The sequence below is a fragment of the Ursus arctos genome, unplaced genomic scaffold (genome assembly GCF_023065955.2).
Source record: "Ursus arctos isolate Adak ecotype North America unplaced genomic scaffold, UrsArc2.0 scaffold_23, whole genome shotgun sequence".
In the NCBI taxonomy this organism is placed as follows: Eukaryota; Metazoa; Chordata; class Mammalia; order Carnivora; family Ursidae; genus Ursus; species Ursus arctos.
Window position 1 is genome coordinate 31,238,804 of NW_026622908.1, and position 19,404 is coordinate 31,258,207.

Sequence of the window (19,404 nt, forward strand, 5' to 3'; positions counted from 1 at the left end):
AGTTTGTTTCTGCAAAAAGAAGAAGAAGAAGAAGAAGAAGAAGAAGAAGAAGAAGAAGAAGAAGAAGAAGAAGAAGCAGCAGCAGCAGCAGAAGCAGCTTTTTGGCAACAGGTATACCCGTCTGTTCCCCTCGCAGAGGAAGTCGGAGGTGGGGGGAAGGTGGGCAGAGCCTGGTGGGCTGTTCTGCCTTGGGTAGGAGAAAGATGGGGTGGGGGATGTAGAGGCTGGGGGCTGGGAGCAGGGAGTGAGTCGGAAGAGACCGTGGACTGTCAGGAACCAGGGGAGGACCTGGTCCTGGAAAGGCTTAGGGGATCTGATGGGTCCCAACTCATCCTTTTTTTTTTTTTTTAAGATTTTATTTATTTGAGAGAGAGAGAGAGAGAGCACAAGCAGGCGGGAGGGGCAGAGGGAGAGAGAGAAGCAGACTCCCCACGGAGCAGGGAGCCGCATGCATGGATCCCAGGACCCTGGGATCATGACCTGAGCCGAAGGCAGACGCTTAACCAACTGAGCCACCCAGGCGCCCCCTCCCCCCCAATTCATTCTTCACTCAAGTGCTACCAGTGCTCTTTGTGTCCCTTCTCAGGGCCATGCCCTGCGCCAATCCCTGGGGCTGCCTCAGAGAAGACGTGGTCCCTGCTCTTCAGGAGCCCAGTCGAGTCTAAATTCTCAGATGTTGGAGTTCAGCCTGCAGGGTTGCCTCAAATACAGAATCCTCTGGCCAGCACCCGAATACCTGAGGCAATTCGTGTTGGTGGGCCCGGAATGTGCATCTCTTTCAGTCTCCCCAGGTGACTGGTGAGCGTGATCAGGGGCCATTCTGGCAGAGGACTATCCACCAAGGCGTTTGGAGGAAATCTCATAAACCAGGCGAACCTGGAGCTCAGTATGTGGTTGGCACCTTGATTGAGCATGAAGCTGTAACAAAATAATGAGGACACCTGTCAGACCTGAGCCCAAGGAGCAGTTCCATCCTTGTGGAGCTGAGTGACCTCGGGCAAATTCTTTAACCTCCCTAACACTCAGTTTGCCCTTTTGTAAAATGGAAAGAATCGTGGTGCTTCCCATGTGAAAATAAACATCAGTGCTCAGCAGAGTATCTCTGCACTCGATAAATGCTAGATGTTATTAAATTAATTAAAACTGCCTCGAGGTAAGTGATTCCAGTGAGGGACTGGAGACGAGGTATAGAAAGCGAATATAAGTATATGCTGCCTGGCTCGCAGGGGTAGGCATTCGATACATGGCTATTATTATTACCATCATCCTTACATTCATTTTAGTTCTAGGCTTATCATCTCTGCAAGCTGTACCCGCCACACAATCTTATCCTCCCAGTAGAAATCGTGGATGAAACCATGGACTCCTGGCTCCGAACTGTGGGCTTACTGTCTACCCCTAGTGCCTGCCCCAGCATGAAGGAGGTTTTCTCAGGGTCTTCCAGAAGGATGTGCAAGCAGCAAGCAGGTTAGCATGAGTGGGGGCCTCAAGTCCCTACTTTGGACACCCTGCTTTTTCAGGGGAGCCAGGCATAGCCCTGGGCCATTCGCCCGGCACCGAGGATCAGAGAACTGTGCGGGCCCAGGGCTGCTGGGAGGCCAGAAGGAAGAGGCAGTGTCGCCGTTGATAACTACATTTTCAAGTGTTCCATGGATGGAGCGGTTACCATGGTGATGCTGATGGCTCTGAGCGAAGCTGCAGCCTCTCTTGAGTTGTGAGTCAGGTTCAGCTTTATTTATTTAAAAAGAAAACCAACGCCCTGACCTGTGAAGGACAAAGCAACACGCAGGTAGAGGCTGGGGCGTCCACGGCGGGTGGGGGTGATTCAGCACGCTGCTCGCAGGCCACCCGGGGCCTGACGTCAGTTGGCCCAGCTGGCTACCGGGCCTGGAAAAGTCCACAGAGGTAAGTGGGGAGGCCGGCATGTCAAACTGGCCCAGGAGAGGAAGCACAAAGGGAAGCCACATGGCCAGTTGGAAACCTCTTTAATAGGAAGCAGATCCCATTTGCCTGGCTCTGGCCCGAGGGCCAGACTCCTTCAGGGGACGCGTCCCCACCCTGGTGTGGCAGTCCTCAGGGGCCCAAGGAGAGAGGCATGGGAGGGCCAGAGTCTGGCCCTGAGATGACCAGTGCTGGCTGATCCACCCCCCAGTGTGTATAGGCTAGTGTGCCCTTTGTGTGGGGGAGGGGTGGGGGGCGGCAGGTTCCTGGAAAGGACCGCAAAATGTCCTCACTGGGGCGATGGGGCCCCTTTAACCAGAAGTCCTGCAGGGGAAGAGGTAATCCTAACAGCACCTACAGAGGGTGGCTGTGGGGATGAAATGTGATAATATTCGCAAATGTTTAACGTCAAGTCAAGCCGGGCTGGCATGTAGTCAGCGCCGCATAACTGTGGGCTCTTGTTAACCCTCGCTCAGGCCCTTATCTTCGCCTGCCTGGATAGAACACAACAGCCTCCTAACTCCACTGGCTGGTTCTAGTCTTACTCACCTCCCATCTATTGTCCACACCACAGCAGAGCGGTTTATTGAAAATGCATCCCGATCATGCTATTTTTCTCCCCCCCCAAATCTATCAGCGGCTCCATTTACCTTCAGACAACTCTTCGAACTCCTTGGAGGGGCCTAGGCCTTGACTGATCTAGCCCTTGGCTGCCCTCTCCAGCCCTGTTGCTCACCACGCCCTACCGGCCTTGATAAGTTTTGGCCAGTACCCCAGTGTCAGCGCTCTCCCCAAGGTGCCAGGCTCTGTCGTACCTCCAGGATCTTTGGAATGCTATCCCCTTTGCCCAGAAAGTCAACACTGGCAAACACCTGCTTATCCTCCAAGACCCACATCAAGGACCCCGTGTATGGGGAAATCTTCCTGTCCTCCCCTCAAATGAAGAGCAGGCCACTCCCGCCTCTGAGCCCCTTCGGTACCCACCATGGGGACATTTCTCACTTTACACTGCAATTCTTGCTACCCATTCCTGTGACACCTTTCAGCTTCTTTTTTTTTTTTTTAATTTTATGTATTTACTTGACAAAGACAGCGAGAGAGACAGAGAGAGAGAGAGAGAGCGCATAAGCAGGGGGAGCAGCAGAGGGAGAGGGAGAAGCAGGCTCTCCACTGAGCAGGGGGCCTGATATGGGGCTGGATCCCAGGACCCTGGGATCGTGACCTGAGCCGAAGACAGACACTTAACGACCGAGCCACCCAGCGCCCCACCTTTCAGCTTCTTTGAGGGCAGCACTGATTCTAAATAATGTCTGTATGCCCAGAACATATGACTGTACCCTAACATTCACAAGGGAGGACTGGGAAGGAAGGAAGGAAGGAAGGAAGGAAGGAAGGAAGGAAGGAAGGAAGGAAGGAAGGAAGGGAGGGAGGAAGGAAAAAATCCCATTTCTAGAAAAGGAAACTGAGGCCCAGATAGGAGGAGTAACTTGGTTAAAGTAGAGTCCTGAAGCCCTCTAACTCCAGGCCCTTCTGATTCCGGAGACCAGGGACTATTCATCTCTTCATCTATCCGTTGCTCACTAAGCACCAATCACCCAGCAGATACCGTGGTGCTCCCTGGAGCAGCCCTGGCCCTCAGGAGCGCGCAGACAGGTGGGCTAGACTGACAGGTATACAGACAATTCCATCACTTTTCACTATGAGCTGGGGCAGAGGGCCTAGCAGCTATGGGAATTCCAGGCACCGGGATTTGGATGGAGGTAGAGGGAGGCCTCTGTGTCTGTGTCTTCCACTCCCTCTGCCCCAACTCTGGAGCCCAGGTTCCCACAGACAAGGCAGACCAAGGCAGCGGCCTCCAGCTGCTGTTAACACAGGTAAACAGATGTATCCAGAGGCAAACGCAGGTAAAGACGGCTGACACGGACGGGCTTGGCCCCATGGGGCAGGACACGCAGTCACAAGGACACATTTGCACCCCTCGACAATCATGTCAAGAGCCATCAGGAAGCAAGGACACTGGCCTCCTGGCTGTGCCTGCACCAAAGCAACGACCTCTGACCTTCACACCTTCTCTTCCCTCTCCCAGACACGGTGCCCCCAGATAGTCACAGAATGAACTCCCTCCTGCCGCTCAGGTCTCGGTGGCTTCACACAGGACACCCCTGAGTCCAAAATGACGGCCCTATACTTCAAGGTACTATCTTCATATTATATGAGATGAAACTACGTGTATCTGACCGTTTGTTTACGACCTACTAGTAGAGAAGGGGAGGAATGTGCCCACTGTGTTTACTACTACACCCTCGGTGCCTAGAACAGTGCCTGGTGCATAGTAGGAACTCAGTAAATTTTTATGAACAGGAATCTATCAATAATCCTGTTTCCTCCCCTTTAAATGATCCCGACGGCACATAGCTATAAGGATTAATTATGTTCTAAGTGGAAGATGCTTAGCCTGCTGCCTGGAACTTCATTGGCAGGCAGGAATGCTGGTAATTTTTTGCGATTGCTGTTATCATTGGGGAGTCGATGGGGGAGCAGTCGGGGAGACAGGTGTAAAAATAAGTCGCAGAGTGTTGTAATGAAACTCTTGCTTCTGAGCCCTGTCCTCCACTTTGGGGCCCAGGTAGCAGCTCTTCCATGTGCTTGAAGATCAGGGACCTTGTGTGTGGGGGAGGGTTTACTCTCAGGGTCTTGCCCTGATGGTCAGGAGACCTCTGGGCCCCGCCTGGGCTGGGGGCAGTGGGCAGAGTCCAGCCCAGGCCTCAGAAACCCTTGATTTCCCCTCCTGGGAGCAGGGCCCACATCAAAGCCAATCTCAGAGGGGCGAGGCCTTGAGATAAATGGAAGATTAAAGAAGGCGCGGTCTCCACAGGCCACAGGGAGAGGCAGCAGGCAGGCGACCACAGAGGGGAGGCCCTGACACAGCCCCAGCAGCAGCCATCTTGGGGGGCAAGAGGTGAGAGGGGGGTCCAAGCCTAGGCAAGTGGAGCCCAGGGAAGGGTAGCTCAGCCTGGGCCTAACCCCCCCCCCCAACATTACGCTTTGGCCTGTTCCTCCAGTCCATGCCTACTTCTTAACCCTTTCCCAGCCAGGCCGCAGCAGGGAGGCACGTCAGAGGAACCCCTGGGCCTCTCTTCAAGAGAGTTGTTTGGTCATTGGGTTCGGTCATTGGGGTTTGCTCCCTCCAGCAAAGGAGCCTGTAATGAAGACCTCCTGGCCCCAGTCTTCCTCCCCAGGAAGGTCTGTAATTAGTGCAGGAGGCGAGGCTGGGGAAGCTCAGACAATGTCATTTGAACCAGGATGAGACAGGGCTCAATTGCTAGTCTGCACATTTTTTTTCTGGTGCCATTTCATATACAAAACTCCAGCAAGCTTAACCCTTTCCTGCCTGGGCCCTGATGCTGGGGTTTCAGCCTGGCCTGTCACCCATTCCTGTGCCCAGCGTGTGCCCATCTTGCCTGCCCCCCATCCATACCCCAATGCAGGTGAGCTGTGATTTCCAGCTTCCCTAACAGCCAACACGCCATCTGACAATCCATCATCCAACAAGCCTTCGCTGAGTGTCTCCGGATGCTAAACACTGAGGAGAGGGGACTCAGAGGGAAGTCTAGCTCCTTGCCATCAAGACTACATTCCTCTGGGCAGTGGAGGAATGTGGCCCAGAAACAGGTGGTAAGCGATGCAGGACAGGATAGAATCAGACGGTGAGAACCAGCAAGGGGCAGGGAAGGAAGTTGCCTGAAGTCCGAGGGGACAGGATGGGAGGTTCGCAGGTGGTAAGCATTCTGTAAATATGTACCGAGAGAGCCATCTTCCTGGAGCGGAGCGTTTCGGCAATCAGGGTGTGAGGGCTGAACCCACAAGGAGAAGGGAGACAGGCAAAGCCTTAGCAGCTCTGAGGCAGCCCCAGATGGAGACAAATGTCAGAGTCTCCTGGGAGGCAGAAGCTTCTGCCTCCTGTCCCGTGCCCTGAAGCACTCATTCTGAATCCCTGAACTGCAGTTCGTCTCACACTGACGTACAACCAGTCTGATTACAGATCTGAGACCCCACCGGACTTTGAGCAACCTAAGGGCTTTGTCTGTTCACCTCTGATCTCTGATGTCTGAGCACTGAGCCTAGCACTCAGGAGCATTTACTCAGTAAACGCTCCTTGAATAAGTGCCTGAGTTTGGATGGGGGGCAGGCGAGAGGGGCACACGTCGTGCGGAAGGAGGTGTGGGGAAGAATCTACCTGTACAGCCTTTCCCAGGAGGGATGCCAATTGTGGCCTCACTGCCCCTATAAATCACAGCACAATCTCCCTAACATACAAAGAGCTTCGAAAAATCAATAAGACAAGACTGACCACTAATTTTTAAAAGGTCAAAGAATATGAACAGAGTCTACCGAAAAGGAAACATAAAGTGTTCTAGGGCATCTGAAAAGACTCTCAGCCTCACTAATAGAAGAGAAATGCAAGCTGGAAACCATTCCAAAGTTTACTAATATCCTCCATTTGAAAGACTGTAGAGAAATCAGCCCTGTCGTACATTGCTGCTTGGGGGTGTAAACTGATATGAACTAGTTGACAATATCTATCGACATTACAAATGCACATTCTCTTTGACCCAGTAATCCCATGCCTGAGAATTTACCCTACAGATATACAGTGCTTGAACAAGGCTATCATTACAGCATTGTTTGTGATAGTAAAAACTTGGAAACAATCCAAATGTCCATCATTTGGGGACAGGTAAATAAATTATGGTACAGTCATACAATGGGTAGCTGTGCAGCTATTTAAAGGGGGAAAAAAGAATGAGGAAGTTCTTTATGTACTAATATAGGCAGATCTCCAAAACAGATAAAGTAGGAAAAAAAAGATATAGAACAATATATATAATACACTCTTTAAAAAAGAGAGAGAGATGAGTCGCCTGGGTGGCTCAGTTGGTCAAGTGTCTGACTCTTGATTTCGGCCCAGGTCACGATGTCAGGGTCGTGAGATCAAGCCCCACATCGGGCTCCACACTGAGCATGGAGCCCGCCTAGGATTCTCTGTCTCCCTCTGCCCCTCCCCATCACTCTCTCTCTCTCTCTAAAAAAAAAAGAGAGAGAGAGAGAAATATAGATACAAATGTATAGACACGCACAAACATACACACCCCAAAGAAGAATACCCAAGGAAGTAATCAAATTGATTATATGTTGGTTAAAGGGTGGGAACGTAGTGGTGAAGACAGAGGATATAGGGATGGGAGGTTTATCTCTCACTGTATTCCTTTTTTTAATGTTTTGAGTCACGTGACATAGTATGTATTCAACAAATTCAAAAAGACAAAAAAAAAGCCTCAAAAGCCATCTACCTAGATATTGGGGGTTCTAGGCTTTTTCCCAAGTTGCTAGGTAGAGAGGATCCCACCTCAGCTGGCAGCCCCCCCTTCACTTTCCCTCCCCAGGCCCTGCCGTATTTTCCTGAGGCCGTGGGTCCCCATCTGCGGTGACTGTCATCCCAAGCGGTTCTTTGTATAAGCTCAGACTATGACATTGGACCAAGTCCCTGTGTGAGCCTCAGGAAAACAGGGCAACCCTGTATCTGCCTCCAAGGGCTGTGATAAGGCTTACATGAGGCTTAAATAAGAAAAGGCATAGGAAAGGCTTAGCATAGATCCTGAGACGTGATCATTGTTATTGTATAAATGTACCAGAGCCACTGTTCATATTTTTTCCAATATATTTATCGGACTGTTGGTCTTTGTCCTATTGATTTATAGGGGCAATTTATAGATTCAGAAGATTGAGATCCTCGCTGCAAATTGGCAGAGCATTGAAGGGCAACGGGACCGTAATATATGATACGTTGTGAGAGTCATTATTTCTATGATTATGTCTCCTCTGGGCCATGCATGCTAGCGTCTACAGGCATCCCACATTAGAGGCCCTAGGGCTCATCTGGACAGGCCCGACGAACGGAGTCTTTATTCATTGGCTCTATGTCACTGTGTGTCTCTGCCAGTGTCCCCTGGGTTGCCAGAGACTGTCATTCTCCGCTTCAGCTCTCAGAACAACCTCCCCTTCCACTCCGGATTAGACTCATTCTCTGTGCCTTCCCCAGAGGTCCCCAGGTTTGTAGAGCACATGTGCAGTGCCAGCCCGTGTAAGGACTGAATTCACTAATGGATAAGTTAAGGCTTACCCTGGGAATCCCTAAGTCTTCACGCAGGGGCTCCCAGGGGGGAGACAGACTCCAGGTGGACAGGCCCGAAGGGGTGCAGCAAGGGATCAGGGCCCAGAATACACACCATTGGAGCCCCTCACCCTGATCCTTGGATCCTGGGTGCTTGCTTACCACAGAGCTGAGAAAAAATGTGGCTCCCCTGGGCCCACATCCATTCATTTTCTCCAGGGAATTAGTCCGCCCTTCAATTCTGGAGACTCCAGAAATGTTCCTCAGAGCATCTGGAATATATATTTGCTTTCACTGGTGATTGCCAAGGCCAGCTCTGCTGGTTTTCTATTTGTTCTGCTCAGGCATGGGAGCTGGGGCTGGTCCCTGAGGATGGGGGATGCCCATGGCCCTCAAAGTCCTCTCTCTGTGAATGACATGGGATGGCAGCCTGGACATGGACCTGCTCTTCTAGCAGAGAATCCTGGATGAGGGCCACTGAGAGTCAAAGGTTTGAGTCTGCAAAGCCCGCAGGCTCCTCCCAATGCCCCAGAAAGCCCCCAGTTACTGTGCAACTTGGCCAGTCCTAGAGTCTGGTATAGTGCAAAGGTTAAGTCCAACAGATCCAAGATCAAATTCCCACTCTCTTGCTTAAGAGCTGTGTGAGCTTGGACGAATAACATAACCTCTCTGAGCCTCACCTTCTTCATCTATAATAGTAAAAATATTATTGTATTTATACCTTATCTCACTTCAGAGTATATTAAAGGTACTTGAGAAGCCCTGCAGACCATGGAATTCGACAGCTTTTAATAGAGGCAAAAGGATACGGAGAAAGGGGGATAAAGACCTAAGATGAAGAGAGGGCCGCAGTCAGTTTGTGAAATGCACCTCCCCCCATGAGATCCTGTTGCAAGAGATGTGCCCCAGCAAATTCACCTCTGAGCTTTCTGACGGCCCAAATGAAGAAGGAAATGCAATGAGACACAAAATCCAAAGTGGCCATGAGATTCAAAAGAGACCCACCAGTCAGAAGCAACCAGCTTCTCTGTGCCCTGAAGTCAACAAGGCTCTCTGCCCGGACCTTCCAAAGGGGGCAAGTTGGGGAGGGGGAGTGGGTGCATAGTGAAGCTGATGTTATCTTCTAGGACTTCTGTGTGTTTGAAATCAAATAAAATGCCTGACGGTGACCCTTGCAGCAGCCAGCACATAGTAGGTGCTTAATATGTGCTCACTTCCTTCCTTCCTTCTTTCCTGCTCGGTCCTCTGTCTTCTCCCAGGTAGGGAGTATCTGTGAGATCTTTCGTGCACGCAGCTGCGAGCTCTTCAATCCTTGGCACCCGCTAATTAAATACATAACCACGTACCAGGCTCCGGGTAAGGCCAATGCAGGAACTGCCCTAAACCTCACTAGATTCTTTCCTGCTGTCCCCAGATCCTTGGTCTCGGAAGGTCTCTCCCTCCCCCCACCACCCACCCTTTTGGGTCTCAGGGCTCTGCCTCCCCTCCAACAGGCCTGTAAACCCCAAGGAACCCCGCTCTTGTGGCTAGCCCCTCATTCCCCACATAGCTTCAGGCTGCTCCCTCCTACCACCGCATTCATGGAGCTCAGCCACGTGCAAAAGCACAATTAATATTCCACTCAGTTTCCCCCAGCCCTGCTGCCTATTGGAAGAAGATGGAAACCAGATTTGCGGCTGCACGCGCTGGCGTGTATGTGCGCGGAGGGGTGGGCCCACTCCTAGGTGTGAGCTAGCGCTTTCTCCCCCCGCCCCCGGGTTTGCACGTGGGCACGAGTGGCAGAAGCCCCCCCCCCCGGGTCGGTCCACACCTCCCGACACAGGATCAGGCGCCCAAGCGGCGTGGGCAGGCACCATCACACGGCCGCAGACTGCACACTCAGCTCCTGGACCAACGATGCCCAGAGAACACAGGGGCTCCTCACACACAAAGCCCACATTTGCTTTCCGGACAGAGGGAGACAGAATCCTAGCAGCTCAGGGCTGGAAGGATGGGATCTGAGCCATCATCCTGTTCCAGACCCTCATTTTACAGGAAAGAATCTGAAGGCCTGGCTTAACCTTGAGGGTTACCAGTCCCCACTGACCTGAACACTCCCTGGGTGCATTTTAGCAAATTTGCATTTAAATGCTTGATGCTGCCTCTGTGCTTCCTGCTGATGAGCCCCTTCGGCCTCGCCAGCCTTGGAGGTTGGGGAAACTGAGGCATAGGGGCGGGCAGGGGGTGAACTTGGCAAGTGCGGCAGATAATGGGCAGGGTCCAGCCTCTGGACTTTCCATACCCCTGCCCTCCCTCTCAGTCCCATATTTGCAGCTCTGCCGGGCCTAGGTAGGGCAGGATTTGCAGGGGAGTGTCCCCGACAACATGAGGGCTCATGGAGGCAAGAGGAAAGCCTGGCTTTGTTGATTTTTCTCCCCTGACTTCTGACTTAGAAAGCAAAGGGGCTGGAGGCTGGATACCTGAGTGTACGTATGTTTCTGGGGTTGGAGCCAGTGGCCTGAGTTATAGAGGCATCTAGAAGCAGACTTGGTACAGGTGATTCGAGGTAGAGGAAAGAAGGGTGAGTTCAGAGCAGGACTGAGCAAAGCCGGAAGCGGGTGGAGCTGTTCCCCAGGCGGCAGGCAGACAGAGGGCCAAGGGGCGGGCCTGCCTCCAGTCCAAAGACGGGACAGTAGAACAGAAATTCAGGGAAAGCGAAGCTAAAATAATTACCAAGAAAAGTCGCTGGAAGAGAGGCAAGTGTTTTCTTGGTCCTTAAGGAACTTCAGTCTTCAGAGAATTTGGAAAGGGAAAAAATCTATCTTCAAGGTCCTTTTCCAAGGCAGGGTGGCTGGTGATTCACTAGCTGCTGAGGAAGGCCCTGGAAGGCCCTCCCCTCAGCTCCTGCCTCTCCCTAGTGAGCAAACCCAGTTCATCTGGGGTGAGTGGAAAGGGCCCGGGTAAAAAGCCTGGAGGCCCAGATTTCAGCCCTGTCGCTGCCCCATTGAAGCTGGTGACCTAAGGCAAGCCTCCTATACCCTAGGCCTTGGTTTCCTGCAAAATAAAGGAATGGTCATTCATGAACTCTCTGAGCCTCAGTTTTCTCATCTGAGGATTGGGGATGGTAACAAATCATGTTTCAGCGAATCCAATAATCAATACCATCGCTTGTATCATGCAGTACTACGTTCTGTACATTACGAAGGAAAAACAACTACCCGACTGTCACACACCATCGATCATAAGACACTCTCTGATTTCAGCGAGGCTGAAACGCACATCCCAGAATCAGCGAATACGATGCTTATCTCACAAGCTTCTTCCAAGAATTAAACGCGGTAATATAAGTAAAGTATTTAGTGCCTGGCACAACGTAAGTGCTCGATAGATTTCAGGTATTTTTATGGTTCAGGGTGGAGCAGTGAAGGAACCACAGGCCAAGGGGGTGGGGAAGAGTGAGAGCCTGGGTCTGAAGCCCACCCCCCCCCCACGGGGCAGGGTGCCACCCCAGGGACTCCACGGCTCGCCCCAGCAGGGGGCACGGGGAGAGCAGCCGGGCAGCCCATGTTAGGGAGTCACAAGAGAACAAAGGGCCCCATCTGTTCCCCGGAAGTCAGCCTAATCTCCAGGATGAATATGTTTTCATTTCTCAGAAGTTCCTGTTAGAGTATGCCAAAGTGTTTTTCCCTTTACAATCCAGGCAAACAAGGCAGGTTTACTTTGGGTGACCTTCTCACCACCACCCAGGGCCTGCCTGCCGAATGTAAATACCCAGCCTTGCACCCTTCTGGAGGCTCCGGGCAGGAGCCTGGAATATTGGAGTGCCAGGCTTCCCAAGCAGGCAGGTTTTTCACCCCTTCCCACCTGCACGCTCCGGCAAGACCCATCCTGGCATAGGCATGCTTAGAAGGGCCTAGGAGAGGACGGGACCCTCTGCGTCATTAACACATCTCCCGTTTCATAGATGTGGAAACTGAGACCCAGAGAAGGACAGTGACTCTCCACGGGTATCAAAGTGGGGCAGTCCCCACCCAAGCCCCCCCCCCCCCTCAGATACACACACACCACCCCTGCTCACAGCTCAGCCAGACAAGGAGCCCGTCTCCCCACCTGACCTTCAGGGTCTGGGACAGGCAGGAAGCTTATCTCTGTCCTTTCTCTCCCGTGCGTCACTGCCTGGGTTGGGATGTCTTTATGCATTTCACTTCACAGTATCACAGCTGCTGGAGAGCAACAACCAGATGTCCCTAAGCCCATAGGAGAAGGGGTTATGGTCTGTGCTTTTCTTGACCTGGATTGCGGGTGTTTGCAGAGCCAATTTTGGCCTCCTTCCCCTGACCCTTCAGATGGAGAGAAGAGGCCTGAGAGGGGCTGAGTTGTGGAAACAGGTTCAGGGAGGGAGCAGACCCTCCCTATTAGGAGAGAACCCAAACTTCAGACCCAGCGAGCTGTGCAATTTCCTCTCCCGAAAATCCGAAAATCCGTAAGAGAAGATACAGAAGGAATGCAGTGCTACAGAAGGCTTCAAGCGGCCCCTCTAACCTGAACTAGCACGGCTCTTTTCAGTACTTGACTAGAGCAGAGCCTCGAGCCTCCCTATGATCCTTAAGTATCAGGCTGGTGGAGGGGACCGGGGTTTCACATTGGTCCTCTCACTCCCACGTCAACGCCTGCCCCTCCCGCTCTTTCTCTTCTACTTACTGTTCCCTCTGTCTGGAATGCTTTTCCCTCCATTTTGCCCCCTTTTACCATTCAGTTCAGGCTTCCGTTCTCAGCTCTCGCATCCCCTCTTCAGAAAGGGCTTCCTTCCCCACTCAGTTGCATCATACTACTTTCCTTCGTGGTCCTCCCACTATCTGAAATCATTTTCTTAAATTTTTTCTGCCCGTTCTTCCCTCATTGACTGCGGAAAAATTCTTAATCACCGCTGTACCTCCAGTGCCTGGTCTAGGGGCTGTTCGTCATGCTCAGTAATGCTTACAGAATGTGTGATTAATCCCCTGCCATTCTTGTCTTTGCTGGACTTTGCCATCCCCTTCATCCCAGGAAAAAAAATGACCGTACTCCTACTACGCGCCAGGCTCTGCACTGCCCATTCCCTCGCTTCTCTCCTCCTCCCCCGCCCCCCAACCCCAGGATTTCTCCTGGGAGATCCTGCCTCTCAGACTCCACAGGAGGTGCCGGAACCAGAATGTCTCCCCAGGATTATTTTCAATGGTTTCCTGGGGTGTTCACCTGGGTAAGAATCAGGCAAGAGAGGACACTCTAATCCTATTTATCTAAAACTATATAATCTTCCCCAATCACTTAAATGGTGCCTCTGTTTCTAATTACAGAGCCGGCTGGGAGGAACACAGGCACAATTTCCAGCCAACCTCAGGCAGAGGGACACTTTTGTTCCTCCTGGGGGCCCGCAGGGACTCTAGCTTGGGAACCAGGACCCCAGACACCTGCTACCTCAGGCTCACCCACCACAGACTGGCTGGCGTGTTGGCCCAGCCAGAGACTGCACATCCCCCCCCCCACTCTTGGAAAAGGATCAGCCACATTCTCAGTGTTGGAATGTTCCCCAGTTGGCCAGATGTGAGGAACATACCCATGGTCTCAGCCCCCTAATTCTACCTGTCACTGTTTTAAGAGTTAACTGATTGCTTTTTGGCCCACCCTGACTGCTGGGAGTTGCATTGCTGGCTGAACCAGTCCCTAGAGCGTGGGCTATATTCTCAGCTTCTCAGAAGCAAACTCTCCAGGAGACCTGGGAGCTAATAGTCATGTGACGCCTGGAGGGTCAGCACCTTATTCTCCAGAACTATGTCGACTGGGTCATGAGATGGAGGGAAAGCCACGTGCCTGCCTACCTACGCCAGGCAAGCAAACAGCTTCTATCTCTGCCTCACTGTGTGTGCCCACCTTGGCACTGCGAGCGCAATTTCGGTGACATTCTGGCTTAACTGCAATGACATCTCTGCTTCTTAAAGGCTTTTTGGTTCCTGAGCTAATTAAAAGCCCCAGACTGAGAGGACACACTTAATCCTATTAATGACCTCTGGGCAGGAACCGGTGTGCCGGCCCTCTGAGGGAGTGCCCTTTCTGGCTCCCTGCATTTGTTCAGGTGGCCGCTGATTGTTTATCAGCCGGTTCAAGAGATTAAGCTGAACTTCTGAGCAGGCCACTTAGGTCATGGATCCAGGGGGCCTGGGAGTGTTCGGTGACCATAGGGTGTGCAGCCAGCCACACCTGGCAAGCTCCAGGGCCACTGTTCTTCAACTTCTTGCTCCTCTGAGCCATTAGAGGGACTGGACGATTGATGAGAAGTGGGGTCCTTGCCTCATTTCTGCTGTTCACTGGGCCCTTTCACACACAAGAACGCTGGATACAGTCCTTGCCCTGAAGGATCTCAGAGTGGGGGGGGGGGGTGTCATAGACACGTGAGCAAACAATGACAATAACACATTAGACTCTCCGCTGTGGAGGTAAGCACACTGTGTCCCTTGAGTGTATAGGATGCTAACTGCTCCATCCTGCAGACCAGGGAAGTCTCCCTGGAGGAGGAGACCTGTGAAAATCTCCCCATTGAAAGATCTGTTGAGGGGCCCAGGAGATGGAATTGCCCAACTTTGGATTTGGTTCAGGCTCTAGCATAGGCTGGAAGAATGGAAATAACTCAGCTCCCTCGTGAACTTATGGGAGAATGATTGGCAAAGCCTCAACAAGATGCCGAGGTTCCAGGAACACAGCTATTGGCTCCAGGGTAATTTTGCTTCAAGCCCCTACCGTGATCTTCCAGAGAACAGAAGACATTGTCAAGGAAGATTAGCTTGTAGATGTCCCTTTAAAAGAGGAGGGACCGTTCCTCAGGCCTCGCCCTCTTCTCATTAATATGAAATTTATCGTGAATATTGATGTGGGGGCGTGGCGCCTCGGCCAGCTGGGCTAACAAGCCAGGGGTTCCAGGTTTCACAGAGAGGAAAGTGACAGAAGCCGTGCAGAGGGAGACGCAGAGAGAGCAGAGCGCCGGGCAGCCACCCAGTCTCGGGGGAGCGCTTAGCTCCCCCACCCCGGGCTCCCACCCTGTCCGGGGGGCTCCTCAAGCCCTCAGCCCCACTCCCAGGATCCCCATGGAAGCCAGCTGTGCCCCGGGAGGAGCCGGAGGAGGAGGAGTCGGCTAAATGCTCGCGGTGCGCCCGGGGCCCCTGAGCCCAGCCAGCTCCGCGCCGCTGCCCTAAGGCCCCCGCGCCCCCGGCGCCCCCTACCCAGGGCCGCGCCGCCTCCGCCCGCCCCTCCCCGGGGCTTGCCCCGGACCTGCCCCCGCCCGCTAGCCAGCGCTCAGGCAGGAGCTCTGGGCCAGGCGCGCCGCCGCCCTGGAGTGAGGGAAGCCCAGGCGAAGGGGGTCTCCGGAGCCGGCCGCGATGGACGCCGTCTTGGAGCCCTTCCCGGCCGACAGGCTGTTCCCCGGATCCAGCTTCCTGGACTTGGGGGATCTGAACGAGTCGGATTTCCTCAACAATGCGGTAAGATGAAGGGTCTGCGTCCTCCTTCCACCACTCCGCACCCCTCTTCGCGGCGCGCCTGCCCCCCCCCCCCAAGGACGGGACTACACAACACTGGGCAGAAGCGGGGGAGGGGGCTCGGTGCAGGGTCCCTGAGAGACACGTGTTTAGAGCTCTGAGATTTGGAGACTAGATCCCTCGACAACCCCCTAGACCCCGAACCTGGACCGCAGCCTCTGAGCTTGCCCTAGTGCGCACCCCTCCTAGGGGCTCCATCCGCGGATACATTGACCTCGGCTTTCTAGGGGAAGGGGACGTCGAGGCGTCGGGGCCAGCCGATCCCTGGATATGAGCCCTAGAGACACCAGTCCTTTCCCCTCCCATGTCTTCTAGCCGTCCTCCACCCACCCCCGGGGTTCCCGGACCAGATTGGGCGCAAAGTGTTGGCGCCCCTTCCTGCGCCCCCTTTAGGACCTCCGTGGCTCCGCGGCTGGTTCTCCGCTGGGGGGCGCACAGGGAAGTGTTCGGAAGACCAGGGACCCGACGCCCCTTGGGGGGCCAGAGTCGTACCCGGGTTCTGAGCCAGTCCTGCAAACTTAGGGGTGCTGCCGCGGCCGCCCCACCAAGTCGGGCCTGAGGGTCCCCAGGGACAGACCGGACGCGCTCAGATGCTCAGGGCAGCACAGGGTGATCGTTCAGGAGGAGGGAGATCTTTCTCCCCATCCCTGTGTCTCTAGGTCTGTTCCTCTGTCCCTCATGTCTCCCTGTGTCTTCGTGACTGTCTCTGTCTCTGAGCTTGTCCTCCTCTTTCTCTCTCTTCCCCTCCCTCCCTAAGGAAACGTGGCTTCTTCTCTCTTCTTCCCTCCCTTCCTCCCTCTCTCAGGCTCAGCCCTAAAGCCCTGCTGGGGGGAGGGGCATGGGCTCCGCAACGCAAGAAAATATTTGGGTTCAGAAGGGCCTGCTGGGTTGAAATGTGGACAGCTTGGGGAATCTGGTGGGATCTCCCATGCAGTGAACTGCCCATCTCATTCTCTCTACACATACACACACACACACACACACACACACACACACACACAAAACCACACAAACACACACCCCCATCTAATGGGTCTCTGCTGGCTGGCCTCTACTCGTGGGACCAGGATAAACTTGGCCAGACAAGAGCCAAATGCACAGAGACTCCAAGGATTGGGCATGTTGGACTTCCACTTCAATTGTCCCAGGCTTCTAAACTGATGGTGGCGAAACAAGCCAAGGGACAGGAACCTGAGTCAGGGAGGCATGGGGTGTGAGGTCTCCCAGCCCTCTATTAGGGAGATCTGGGTCGCCCTGCTTTCTGAGGATAGCCCCTGGTCCCAGTCAAAGGGAGCACACTTCTGCACACAGGCCAAGTGGAGGAGGGAAGAGGACTTGAGCTGGTAGTGGGGAGAGCAGCGTTCTAGTCCTGCCTCTTCTTTGGCATCCCACTGCAAGCCCGGGTCTCTGCTTCTTTGTCTATAAAGTGGGGAGAGGTTGGGTCAAGTCTTTATAAGGATGGTCTGGCACAGATCCTAGGAATAAAGTGGCAGGGATTGGGGGTTCTGTACATCCCTCCTGGAGTTGGTAACAGATACTGGTCAGAGGGAGAGGGGTTTGTTGGAGTTTGTACCTGCACAGACAAGGGGGATGGTAGAGCCCTCCCCGCCACCACCGTGAGGTGCCCTCAACAGCTGAGTGGGGCTTTCTTCTGAATGAACTCTGCCGCCTACAGCCTCTTCCTGCTCCTCCATTCAGCCTTGTGTCCCCAGCTGCTCAGCTGGGCCTTGGTCCAGCGCAGGAAAGGAGGCAGGATCAGACAGTGGTATCCAGCACTGGGACTGTGGAGGGAAAGCCCTGCTGGGGAAACTCCTGACCTTGAACCTAGGCAAGGTCAGGCCAGGCAGGGGGAGAGGAAAGGATTTCGAAGAAGAGTGACCAAGAACTCCCAGGCTGGGAATCAGGAGATTTGGTTTTAGCTGTTCTGCCACCAGGCAGCTGGGCAATTCAGGCAAGTGGCTTTTCTTCCTCTGGGCCTTGGTTCCCTCATTTGAAAAATGGAGGTATAGATCCTTCCCCATAGTGGTGAGAAAATTAATTAAAAATTAATGGAGGAAAATGCCTGGCAGGTAAGTTTCTATAGTTAACTTGTTCCAGAAACTAGATGGGGTGGTGGTAAGAACTACTCAGCAACGAGTTGCTGTGTGACCTTGAGCAAGTCACTTTCCTCCTCTGGTACCTCCACTTAGATGTCTAAGAGCCCTTACAGCCAGGACACATACCAACCCTAAGCCCCAACTCCCTCTTCATTCTGCATGAGGGTAGGAAAATGCTTCCAAGGTAAGGGTGGAAAGGGATGGAGTCTGTGTGTTTCTCGGTCTAGGAGATGGAGAACAGGGTATTCACTATCCTTCTTAAAAATCCAGATAAAGGCCATAACGTCACATGGAAAATGTGTGTGCTCTGTTGCGCCACGCAAAAATCAAGAATCCAAAATTCTGCTGCTCACCCTGGACACAACTCTGTAAGAAATACACATTCGCTTGGGCAGAGACAGAATGAGTATGCAGTTCAAGTCAAGTGTGCTTGGAGGGGTCAGGGATGCTTTCCTTTTTCCTTCGATGAAGATACCTTCATGCTGTTCCCAGGTTATCCACGTGATTCTCAGAGACATCCCTCAGAAGGGGCTGTCCTTTCTGCCAGATATGGGGGGCTTCTACTCCCTCACCCTCCCCCACTCTCCCACAGTTCCTGATGTGACCACAGGAGAGCCCTTGTCCCTTGCATCCTGTGATCCTTCAGCCCCTGGGCAGTAGGAGAGAGGGTCTGGTGCTCAGAAGACTGGAATAAAGGACCAGAGGGAGAACAGGTTGTGTCTCCAGGTAGGGATACTAGGTCTCTGTGCCTCTTGCCTCCTCCTTCTGGCTAAGGAGAAGGGATGACTCCAGTTTCTCTAGAGAGAAATGGCTTTGGATCCCAGAGATGCCCCAACTGGGAGGGTGTGGGGAGGAGAAGGAGGAGGAAGAGGAGTGCTGTTTTCTCAGAGGGGAGCAGCAGGAAGCTGCAAGGATGTTTGCCCAGTATATTCATTTACCTCCCAGCAGTTGGGGAGGCCAGGTGTGGGAATGACTAGGACCCAGGGACCAGCCCAAGGGAAGGGAGGTGTGGGGCCTAAGCCAGGCCCCTAGCCTGGCTTCTCCGGAGCTAAATAGGGAAATAGAGAAAGAGAACCGCCACCACCACCACCCCAGCTTTGGGGGATTAGGGAGATTAGAGAAGTATGTGCATTTGGGTGTTCCTATGTCTGTGTGTGGGCCTTTAACAGCCCCTAAAAGGGGAGGTGTGTGTGTGTGTGTGTGTGTGTGTGTGTGTGTGTGTGTGTGTGTTTCTCTTTAAATTTTCACCAGCAGGAAACAGGACTAAGGGCCAAGGCACTCTGGTCTCAGAGTTAGAATCCCCCTAAAAAAGGACTAATGAAGAAGCCAAAATCTCAGCGCTCCAACTCAGTAAGGGAGATCTCCCCAGACACCTAGCCCTCCCTCAAAACATTGAGTTCGTTTGGGGCAGGGGTCTTTGGTTTTGTTTTTGTTTCCTCCACTGGGACACAAGCTCCTTGAGGGCAGGGGTTTATCTGTCTTGTTCGCTGCAAGATCCCCAGTGCCCAGTACAGTGCTTGGCACAGAGTAGGCCTCAACCAGAGATGGCGAAATGAAGGAAAGGGGCCCAGCCCAGACCCCACATTTTTTTATGGAAGAGGAGAAAGGGTGCTTAAGCCCCCAGCCATCAGGATCCTGCAACCCATAC

General features: G+C 53.2%; 1 protein-coding gene across 1 annotated transcript in view; it reads left to right on the forward strand.

The window, feature by feature from the left end:
- Positions 1-15,035: 15,035 nt before the first annotated feature.
- The window catches only part of CREB3L1 (cAMP responsive element binding protein 3 like 1), a 35,370-nt gene continuing 31,001 nt past the window's right edge, over positions 15,036-19,404 (forward strand). Inside the window, exon 1 of the mRNA XM_026512030.4 lies at positions 15,036-15,603. Coding sequence (XP_026367815.1) covers positions 15,502-15,603 — 102 coding nt within the window. The 5' untranslated portion in view covers positions 15,036-15,501. The remainder of the gene's footprint in view (positions 15,604-19,404) is intronic.